Below are 11,900 nucleotides of genomic sequence, written 5' to 3' on the forward strand. Positions count from 1 at the left end.
TTATTCAAGACAAACCCATCTGGAGAGCGCTTCTGCCCACCTAATCCATCTTCAACGATCAAGTTCTCCCTAAAGAGCTTGAGACTTTCAGTGAAGAGGAAATTCTACCAAATTTGAGTATTGACACTGCATTTGCATATGCAAGTGTGTATGTGATGTGTGTGTGTGTGCATTTCAAGTTCAGAAGTAAGATTCACACAAAAGAAAAGAAAATCACTTTAGGTAAAGAGGAAGGAAAATGGAAACACTAGGGTAAACATAACGGGCCTAACCTTTTTTAAGTCCCTTGCTTTCTAAGTGTTTCCTGTATTTGAAATATACTGATTTGTTTTTGATGTCATGACTTAATACCCAAAATAATAATGTGTTTAAAATCATCCAACTCAGTCTTTTAAATATAATTTGAGTCCTTAGCATTATCTAATGACAATGCATTAAGGAGGAAATGTAGAATTTATTACATTTTAAGCCAAAAATATGAAGGGACAAATCCCCTAGGAAAAGCAGTATGAGATAATCAATTGATGATGGGATCTCATTTGGGAGGCAAAACAGACTGCTGATACTCACATGCACAATATCTATTTTTTAAATTAAGTAAATATAACTAAGAAAAAACCCCTCTATACTGCCATATAGTAGAAAAGCTTTTTTGACATGCTTTTTGACTCTTGAGTGTTTCTACCTGTGACAGGTTATATAGTAGTTACCTATTTGCTTAACAGAAAATGTTTGTAGACTGGCTGTCATCAACAGCACCTTTAAACAGTATCTGTGAACTAGCATGCCTTCTTAAAGAAACATGCACTTCCAGCCAAACAAAGGTCCAACAGACTTTAATGTTTCAAAATTACTTGAAATGAAAAACATTATCCACTTATTAACATTCTGACTACATATTATAATCATTTAACTTGAGTTTCTTGTTTAATTATGAGTACCGTAAGCAAAATCATCTATTTTAAACGTTAAAACAGTAAAGAAAGAAAAGGAAGTCAGACCCCAAATTTGGGGTAATTGAACATTTGTGCTTCTTAAGAAAGAGCACCTCTGAACTGTTATCACAGTACTGTTGGAAAAGCCAAATGACAGCTTAGATTAAAACAGAGACCTTTCACACACTAAGATCACCAGCCCCACATGGCCTTTGCAGTCAAAAGAAAGCCATTCCTTAGGCATATTCTTTAAATGTCACATTCAAGTGCATTATGCGTGGACTCTATTTGCTGCTGTTCTGGTTAGCTGGGGCAACAGTTGCCTGTGGCCAGGATCACCCAAACACACAATGTGCTATGACTCACCTGTAAAACATTTCAGGGAAAATCATATACTGCCCGTACAAGTACTTTTGACTTGAAACACTTGGCTTGGGATATTTATTTACAACCTCTTGATTGCTTGCATGTTTTTGCCATAACATGGTTTGGAAAGGGAAAGGTTTATTACAGTTCACTTTGTGGTTAGGGGAGCATGTGTAAGTCCACGCAGTGGTGTGTAAGTAGGAAGAAAAAAAGTAAAATTTTAGACCTTTAAGGCTCCTTGGGGAAAGTATGGGAAAATTTTCAATGCCCCTGAACTAATAAGAAGTTCAGAAAAGACTAGAGCCAGAATAAGAATGGGAGAACAAAATACTTGGAGATCCCTAAATAAGTGGTCAGCCAAGTACAGCAAGGATGCTCCATGAGTCTGGCTCGGTCGGGATGCACATTCTAGAACCTGGCTTTTACTGCGTGCCAGCGTCTCTGGGACAGAATGGAAGAAGCAAAAGAGAAGGGGAAGGTGATGCTGTCTACCCACCAGTCAGTCCCTGCAGCCCACACTCCCCTTTCTGAAGCAAGATAGATATGTTTGAGAGAAGGATGGCCGAAGAGTCCCTCACTTTCTTCCCCCCTACACGCTGCGCTGCACTGATGCCTCACTGGAAACCAGGTGACCCTCAGAGGGAGGGAGAGAGGCAAAAGGAGCTTCCCGAGTTTAGAAAGGGCGAGCTAGGAGCGGGTGGCCAAGGGCAGCCCAAGCCAGCCGGGATGCGAGTGGGAGGGAGAGCGCATCTGACGACGCCTCTGCTCGTCTTCCAGTTACCGAGACCGGGAGCAGACCCGCCTCCACCTCCCGCGGAGCCTCGGCCAGGGTACCAGCTCCCCAGGGGCGGCCAGCTAGCTCCTTGCAACCCAGAGTGATCACCACCTACAGTCCCAGCCCCGAGTTTCACTCTGTTACAGCCACTGCCCCGGTAAGAGGGCACTCACCCCGCCCCAGGTGTCCCTACCTGGCTCCCTAGTACCCAGCATGAGGTCGGGAACGACGGCCATCGCTCGCAACCGAAGAGCGGCCCCAGCCCACGCGCGCCCCGGGTCGCTGGGCCACCCCTCCCCATCATTCCTCAGGCCATGAAGTGCCGGGGGATGGCGAGCTTGGTCCTTTGTTCCCTTACAAAGTGGAAAGGCAGTTTTTTACTAAACCAAACCGAGAAAGAAACCAAGGTCACGGTATCTCCGGTGGGGCGCACCCAGGATATCGGGTTATCCAAGGGCATGTGTATCGCAGTTGCAAAAAAAATCAACAGTATTTTAAACTGCGGAGACCGGGCAAAGGAGGCGGAACATGGCCACTCATTTCATCCTCGGGAGCTGAGCTCTGCGTTCCTAAACCACGCTCCCCTGCACCCCCGAGTCCTACGGTGGGGAACCAAAGGCGCGAGGGAAGAAGGGTGGGGGTCCGGCAGCGTCGCCACCCACCTGCGGCCACCGCGGAGCAGCCCCAGAGCAGCAGCAGCCGCGCGCAGCTCCCCATGTCCGAGAGGAGCCGGGACGACCGGGCACGGCGGGTGCGGGAGGGAGCCGAGCCCTCTCGGCTGTGGGATGAAGCGCCAACCGTCCTCGGGAGGAACCGGGACTCTATTTCTTCCTCCTCCTGGGGCACCAGGCTTAGTCAGTGGTCGCCGGCGGCCGGGAGCCGCGGGCCGGGGTCGCGCGGGGCTGTGCGGTGACCCTTGCGCACCGGCCTGGAGGGACCCGCGCACTTCGGGGGCGGCGGGAGCCCCGGGACCATAGCCGGCCGGGCCGCGCTGTCCGGCTGAGCGGTCCTGCGCACTCCTCCGCGGCTCGCCCGCGGCTCGGCGCTCGCAGCAGCTGCCGCTGAACTTTGCGAGACCTTTCACTTCCCGGCCGCCGCCGCCACCGCCGCCTCCTCCGGGGCGTCCTCCTCCGCTTCTACCACCGCCTCCGGCTGCCGCGGCTCGGTCCCGTCCTTCTCCATGGGCAGTTCCATGGGATGCATTTTTATTGCACCGACACCGCGGCGCTCCGGTGCCAGCCCTCCTCCCCTCGCACCTCCACCCCTTCCTCCCGCCCGCCCCCCGCGCTCTCTTGACAGCCGGGGCGGTGCAGCCCGCGCGGCCGGGTCGCCGCCGCTGCCGGGGGGGGAATCTCTGCGCCCGACCCGCCGCCCTCGCTGCCTCGCTGCCAGCCCGTCCCTCCGGCCTCAGCCCCCCACGCGCGCCCGTCACCCCCGCGCCCAGCTCCGCTCGTGTCCCTCCCGACGCTCGGCCCGCATCTCCCTGCGCTGCCCCTGCACCCCGACGGTGCCCGCCAGCACCCACAGGCCTCCGCTGGGAAACAATCTCCCACCTTCTCCCAGAACATTCCAGAGAGCAGTTGACTCTCTCGATCAGGTCAGGGCATGCCAAGGGGCTTAAAAAACCGCGAAACAGGCTAGCGCCTACTTCCCACATCTCCGGGCAAAACAAGCCCTCCTTCTTTCCCCGCACCCGCCGCCCCTTCTCTGGGAATCTCACGACCCGGAGAAGCAACACCCCCAGCCCAGCCCGGGGTCACAGCGTCCGAAAGCGCACGAGCAGCTAAGTGGCGTTCTCGGCTTCTCTGGCGCCTTTGTTGGGGGGAGGAGGGAAGCGTAGGGAACATCACGTCGAAACAATCAATACTTGACGCGAGGTGTATCCATTTTGACGTAAAAGGTACTCCCTCATTCAAACTCTAGGTGCTTATTAAAGAAAAGGGTCACAGGGCTAGCTAGTGGGTAGTGTAAGAACATCCTTGTCTAGAGACAGAGGCATGACAAAGAGCACGTCCTGGGTCCTTTCAAGCACTTGGACTCTGTGGAGTGTGTTGTGCTGTGAAACGATGTTGTGGAAGATTATGGGAACAATTTAGTAGGAATCACAAGTAACTGATTGTGGGCAAAATGGCTCATGGTTGCTGTCTATGTAAGGAGACAGACTTGAGTCTAGGACGATTGCAAGTTCTATGAAGACATTGTTCTGTGTACACTTCTAGCGAAATTGACAGTTAAGCGGAAAGCAATTTTATTACAGTGTCCGTTTTGTGCCTTGGAATATTTTCCATAAAATTAACTACTTTACAGATACCATTCAGTTCTGTGTGTTACTGATGAAGACAATTCAGAGCTTTGGGGAACATGTCGATATTATTTATAATGACTCAACTTGGGGATATATAAGAAGTTTATATCTCCCAAGAGGAGCTGGGGTGAGATCAGCATCATCCATTTAAGACATTAAAGTTATTCTCCTGATCAACACTGGAAAGTGGCAAACATTATGGAACAGCAATCTGTATAACAATTTGTATAAAACCTTTGAATTTTCAAATATTGGTAATGTTGGAGCTTTCTTTGTATTTTATAGATATACTCCCAGTGCAGTCACTGAAACACCTCTCAAAATTATTTTTTTTTTTACCAAATAAATGTGAGGAAATTACAACAGCCAAAAGTTCTTAGCACCAATATTAACCGAATGGCCAAAGCCAATTTTTAGAAAAGAGAGAAAATACACATTTATTATTACTTTCAAGTTAACAATATATAACAGTATATTGAGGCACAACTAATCCATCTCTCATTGCAAGTTTCAAAAGCATTTACTACCTGCAACAATACTACCTTGATAATACAGGGGTTGGCAAAAGTAGGTTTACAGTTGTTCATGTGGGAAAAGACATGCAGGTTGTGATAAAGGATATGAAATAAGTTACACAAATGATACAAATAAATAATACAATAATTAATAAGTAATGTAAGAATAAACTTTCATGTACTCACAACTGTAAATCTACTTTTGCCTACCCTTTCATATGTCCTTGATCACTCTGTAACTGGTTCTGGTTTCCTTTAACAAGACAGTAAGTTCCTTAATGGTTAACTGGTCTTTTATACTAGTCAATACAAAACATTATTATGTTTTTCTTATATTCTTCTTAGTTCTTAACTGAGAACACCAGCTAAGTATATTAGTAAATTTTTATTAAACATTTTTGACTGAATAATGTTAAAAATTATTGCTGTATACCAAGAACAAGGATTAAGGGGAAAAAAAGTGAAATAGAATGATTGTCCATATTCTAAACTAATATATCTTTACAATAAAACTAAAAGTCTATGCAGCAGCTCAGTAGAGAAAAGTAATCAGCATTCTAATCTCTTTCTGACCAATTTTATTTGGTTAGGTAGTCTAATTTAGTTCTAAATTTGTATTTAATTTAATTCTAATTTAGATATAAATTCTTTTTCCATTTTAAAGAAGCTATGCAGGAAAATTTTACCTACATAAGGAAAACCTTACTCAGTCATAAGTATATCATTGCCTTAGTGATTGTTTTTGAAAATTTCAGTAATGATTTATAATTTTTAAATTCTATGAATGAGTAGGAAGCTTAGCAAACCCAGGGAAGTTCAATAACAGGTTTCCAGAAACCCCATAATTGACAAATTAAATTTAGAATGCTCCTGAGAACTTGGAAGAAAGCTGAAAGGGCCTTTAAGAACTAAAAATGTTGAGACCAAAAATCTTATCCATGGGAGAGTTCTTTAGGTCTTCACTTAAATTATTCTTGCAATGTTAATAGGTTTGGTTATACTGTTTTCCTAGGTCACAACATATTAGAAGTAACAAATTAGGATGGAGCAGGATGTCATTAAAACAAGGAATGAGTTGAGACAACCTGATAATAAGGAGGATGAGAGAACTATAAAAAGTAAGGATACATAACAAAAACTCACAGCAGTCTGAGGTGTTTTAGCTCAGAGGCAAAGCATGAAGGATGGTAACTCTATTATAACTAAGTACAATGTTTGAAGTTCCTGATGAAACATAGGATGTTCAGTGTCAGAAGGGACCTTAGGGATCCTTGAACCCACCTTCTCACTCTATCAGGAACCCTCTCCACAAAATCTCTATCTAATGGTTCCCTGTTTCTGTTCTAGAAATTTCAGTAAATGAAAGCCTCAAGAGCAGCCCTTTCCTTATTTATTTATTTACTTACTTACTTAATTTATTCATTTTAGAGAGGAGAGAAAGAGAGAGAGGATGGGAGGAGCAGGAAGCATCAACTTCCATATGTGCCTTGACCAGGCAAGCCCAGGGTTCCAAACCGGTGACCTCAGCATTCCAGGTTGATGCTTTATCCACTGCGCCACCAGAGGTCAGGCTATTTATTATTTCACTTAGAAATTAAATTTAATGGAAATGCACTTTAAATTTTTAGTACTGTTTTATTTAATTGTGACATCTTTCTTAAAATTCTACTTATGTTTTTCAGTTTGGTTGTTTACAACTATACAGAATAAGTCCAATTTCTTTCCTGACAGGTATTTGAAGATTATATTAAAATAAATTTATTGGGGTGGTATTGGTTAATAGCATTATATAAGTTTAAGTGTACAAGTCTATAATACATCATCTGTATATTGCATTGTGTGTTTACCATCCAAAGTCTAGTCTGCTTCTGTCACCAGTATATTTGGCCCCTTTTACCCTCTTCATCCTCCCTCAACCCCCTGCCCCTCTGGTCACCACCCTTCTGTTGTCTGTGTCTTTGGGTTTGTTTTGTTTGTTCATTTGTTGCTTTCTGTTTTATATTTCACATACGGGAAAAATCATATGTCTTGTCCTTTTTCACCTGACATATTTCGATTAGTTTGATATTCTCAAAATCATCCATCGGTAGCTTTTCGCCTTTTTAATGGCTGAGTAGTATTCCATTGTGTGTGTGCACATGTGCACTGTGTCTTCTGAGTCCAATTATCCATTAAAGGACACTGAGGTTGTTTCTATGTCTTGATTTCTGTGTATAATGCTGCATGTATTTGAAGATTTGAAGTCAAGTTTTATTGCTCCTTTTAACTAGTCTTTTCTCCAAGTGTTCGTTTAATCACCCATATGGTGGAATTGCCAAACCTTTCAGCCTCTTAATCATCCATTTTCAGATATACTACAGTTTGTCAATGTGCTTTTATATTGTGCATCTAGAACACTCAATTTCAGGTTTGTCTGGATCGGTGCAGAATAAAACAGGAGCAGCGGTTTCCTTAACTTAGGCCTAGGACTTACACTGCTGTAGCCTAAAAGTGCATTAGCTGCTTTGTAATGTTGGCTGATATTATGCATGAAGCCAACAAAATTTCCCCTTTCATCTACTAATGTCTTAAAGATCACTAATACAAGGTAAAATATATTTTGTTTTACCAGAAGGAAAGAGTCCCATTAAAATACATTTCAAGCCTGACCTGTGGTGGCGCAGTGGATAAAGCGTCGACTTGGAATGCTGAGGTTGCCGGTTCAAAACCCTGGGCTTGCCTGGTAAAGGCACGTATGGGAGTTGATGCTTCCTGCTCCTCCCCACTTTCTCTCTCTTTTTCTCTCTCTCCTCTCTAAAAATGAATAAATAAATTTTAAAAATAAAATAAAATACATGTCAACTACTAAATACTCAATAAATATGAATTTAAAGAACAAAATTAACAAGGTTAAATTGTAAAATTTGAAAAAGAAATTGTTAGTCCCAAATGGGATAAACATCTGTTTTATTTTTTATTAATTTTTTAATCTTGAAATTAAATTTAATGGGGTGACATTGATTAACAATAGTATCTATTTTCTGAAAGAAAAAAACCACTTTTATGGAAAATTTGACTCTTCAACAACACTGTATACACATGGTATTACTGCACATTTCCAAGGAAAGGAAGGACTTTGAAGTAGTGAGTTTTAATGTACCTGGTATCTTTCCTCCATGGAACTATAAACATAAACATCTCGTTTATCCTTGCAGCATCCATGTGTGGGAAGGAACAGGAATAGTGGTGTTCATTGAAAGAGAGAGAAAGTGATATGAAAGATATAAGCAGCAAACTTAGATTATTCAATAAATATACACTGGAGTTAGGACATAGGTTTTCAGGGTTTTGTTTTGTTTTGTTTTTGTTTGTTTTTTTGAGAGAGAGATAGGCAGGAATTGAGAGACAGGAACATTGAGTTGCTCGTGTATGTATCCTGACTAGGGAATCGAACCAACAACCTCTGTGCTCCTGGATGATGCACCAACTAAGCTATTGAGGCAGGGACAGACTTTTTTTTTTATCATTGCTTATTCATCAGTTTTCCATGAATATGATCTTATCTCTCTTTGAACTAGAAGACTATTAGGAAAAAATGAAATGTTTATATTGAAATAATCTTATGTTTTGTTTTCTACCTGGTTTATGTCCTTCAAATGCCCTTTACAAATATCATCTTGAGAATTTCCTTAAGCTTTACTCTAAACCTTCTGTCACTGGCACTGTTTCTTATTTCATGTGCTTTCTGGCTACAGCTGCTCATTCCAAGGAAGGGAGTGAGAGCTTCTGAAAATTCATGTGCTCTTCCAAGAAGGTAGGCAGTACTTTTCTTAAAAAAAAAAAAAAAAAAAAAAAAAAAAAAAAAAAATCTGCACGCATGCTCTTTCATGTTTAGATTAATTATACAGAGCCTAAAAAGTTCAAACAAACAAGAACACTACTGTTGGTTATACAAAAATAGCTACTCTGGACAGTACTATATTGGCACAAATTTTAAACACTTTCTCCTCTAAATAGCTCTTAGCTAAAACTTTCTATACATATTACTATTTCTGACATTGATGAAAAGATGCTTGGAGTCAAATTACCACTTCTTTAAAATGTAGAGCAATACATAAGAAACAATTACCAGAGGCCTCATGAGGATGAAAGAACAGTAAGCAATATGGGTGATTCCTTTTGTTTATTTATATCTTTTATATAGTAGTGTAGTGGGTAAGAGCATGGACTCTGAGCTCTGAGTCTCCAGGTTTGAACTTGGCTCTGCCACCTACTAGCTATGTGCCTGTGGGCAAGTGGTTTAACCTCTGGTTGCAACCATTTTCTCAACTGCCATATACAAATAATCACAGTACCTAATTAATAATATTACTATGAATACCAAATGAGTTAATTTTATGAAGTAGTAAAAAGAGCAAGACATACAGGAAGCACTTTAAGTTTTGTTAAATACATAAAATAGTCAAGTACAAATCCATCATGTACATACAATCTCTTTCTACCTGTCCTGAGATTTTTTATTTTTTAGTGATGTTTTCTAATTTTTTTAAATTTTATTTATTTATTTATTTGAATTATAGTTGACATACAATATTATGTTAGTTTCAGGTATACAACTTAGTGATTTAACATTTATATACCTACCTTATGAAATCTAGTATATATATACTACGATAAGTCTAGTAACCATTTACAACTGTGAAAAGTTATCATGATACTATTGACTATATTCTCTTGTCTGTACATTATAACTGGAAGTTTATACCTCTTAATCCCCTTCACCTTTTTCACCCACCCTCCCATCCCCTCCCCTTTGGCATCGTCAGGTTGTTCTCTGTATCTATGAGTCCATTTGTTTTGTTTTTAGATTCCACCTGTAAGTAAAATCATATAGTATTTATATGCCCTGGAATTTAATCTCCAGTGATATGAAGATATTTAATAGATAGAAGCTAAATTGTGGTCCTGGCTTAGTTTTAGATGCTGCTGTACATCTATAAAAGGCATACACAGGCCCTGGCTGGATGGCTCAGTGGTAGAGTGTTGGCCTGGCGTGCAGGAGTCCTAGGTTCAATTCCTGGCCAGGGCACACAGGAGAAGCGCCCATCTGTTTCTCCACCCCTCCCCCTCTCCTTCTTCTCTGTCTCTCTCTTCCCCTCCTGCAGCCAATGCTCCATTGGAGCAAAGTTGGCCCGGGCGCTGAGGATGGCTCTATGGCCTCTGCCTCAGGCACTAGAATGGCTCTGGTTGCAACAGAGCAACGTCCCAGATGGGCAGAGCATCGGCCCCTGGTGGGCATGCCAGGTGGATCCCGGTCGGGCGCCTGCAGGAGTCTGTCTGACTGCCTCCCCATTTCCAACTTCAGAAAAATACAAAAAAAAAAAAAAAAAGGCATACACAAGAGATGAAAGTACTTAGCAGCACAACAAATCCCCAGCTGGAGGGAGCGGAATTGGAACTGATACAACAGCTATAACCTACCAGCAACAATGTTGAATACTTTATAATTCTCACAACTCTTTAAGGTTAGGTTGTGGAGCTAATAACCTTAATGAGAAAACGAGCTCAGGGAAGTTAAATATTTGAGCCAAGTTAACACAGCTAAATAAATGGACAAGTCAGAAAGTGGCATAGGAAAGCAGTTAAAGGAAGGGTTCAAAACTAGAATGTCAATTTCCTTATTGGTAAAAACACTCCTAGAAGGTTTTCTAGCTTAACACTGGCAGTTTAACCTGGGGAACCATGGATTTAAGCCCCACCTACCTTGCTTACCTGCAAATCTCACTCATGAGTTTTAGGGCTGTCAATAGACACTTCAAATTCAACACATTCAAAACTAAACTTATTATCTTGCTCTTCTATCACATCACTCTTCCCATATCTCTTATCCTGTAGAATGTCACAATAGTCCATTTTCTGGACCAACACAAAAAGAGTAGTTTTTTCTAAACTTCTGCAAAATGCTGGTGTTCATTACTAAGTTTCTGAGGGAAAAGAGTTCTATGGTCAAATAACCTTAACAGTAGGTTAACAAAGTTAAATAGGATTTTTCAGAACAGTTAATATGCTAAGTTCATTGCAAATCTCTAGGAAATGAATATAACATTATATTAAATGTTTGCATTCAGTTGCATGAACCCAACTCAGTAGGTTAACTAATTGAGATTTTCTTCATATGACAAGAAGTCAGGAGGGAGATAGTCTAGTAGAACTTCAGCTTCTCAGTGAAGTCATCACGACCTGTGTGGTTTCTTTCTCACGGTCACAAGATGCCTGTTCCACCTCCAGGACTGGTGTCCCCATTCTAGGCAAGAGAAATGGAGAAGGAGAGAAGGAAAGAAGATATATGCCAGCTAGGTCTCAAAAAGCTTTTCCAACCACCTCACCCACGTGCTTCCATCTAATTGTCCAGACCCGGGCTCTGTGGTCTCTCCAGACCATGAGGAAGTCTGAGCACATTGCCACCCTTTAACAATCAGGCTTCCATTAGAAAGAAAAGGAGGTTAATGTCAATTAGACAACTGGCTGTATATATCACCAAAAGTTAGCAATTTCACCAATATACACTGTATCTGGCCCAAGCACCTATTAACATACTCTGCTGCACCCCATCACTGATAGATGGAAATCATTCTTCTTGGCTTGGCACACAAACTTTCTATGATGTACCAGGTCCAGCCACAGGCTCTCTAGCCCCACCCACAGTTTCTGAGGCCTGCAGTCTCTGAGACGAATAACGGCGCTTCATGCCTCTTGCTTCTGCATGCTCTGTTCCCTTGCCTCCTCTTCTCTCCTCCTTTGGCTAACTCTGGCAGATCCTTGGAAATGTAGTTCAGAGAATAACTGCTAGAACACCTTTCTTTCTTACTCTCTCTTCTACCAACAGGGTTAGTTCTCTTCCATACTCCCATGGAAGATTGTTAGCTGACCTAGCTGAATCCAGAGTCCTAATCATGCCATGAGAGGGGATATGTGTACTCTGCAGAATTGGTTTTAAAATGGCTGAAAAGGAAGTGAGAATCCCA

At 42.1% G+C, this 11,900-nt stretch overlaps 1 protein-coding gene across 2 annotated transcripts in view; it reads right to left on the reverse strand.

The window, feature by feature from the left end:
• The window catches only part of NTN4 (netrin 4), a 116,169-nt gene extending 112,849 nt beyond the window's left edge, over window positions 1-3,320 (reverse strand). For both annotated transcript variants that reach the window (XM_066261904.1, XM_066261894.1), the window contains exon 1: window positions 2,739-3,320. In XM_066261904.1, the coding sequence (XP_066118001.1) occupies window positions 2,739-2,793 (55 nt within the window). In that variant the 5' untranslated portion in view covers window positions 2,794-3,320. The remainder of the gene's footprint in view (window positions 1-2,738) is intronic.
• Between the last annotated feature and the right edge of the window lie 8,580 nt (window positions 3,321-11,900).

This window comes from Saccopteryx bilineata, chromosome 1 (genome assembly GCF_036850765.1).
Source record: "Saccopteryx bilineata isolate mSacBil1 chromosome 1, mSacBil1_pri_phased_curated, whole genome shotgun sequence".
In the NCBI taxonomy this organism is placed as follows: domain Eukaryota; kingdom Metazoa; phylum Chordata; class Mammalia; order Chiroptera; family Emballonuridae; genus Saccopteryx; species Saccopteryx bilineata.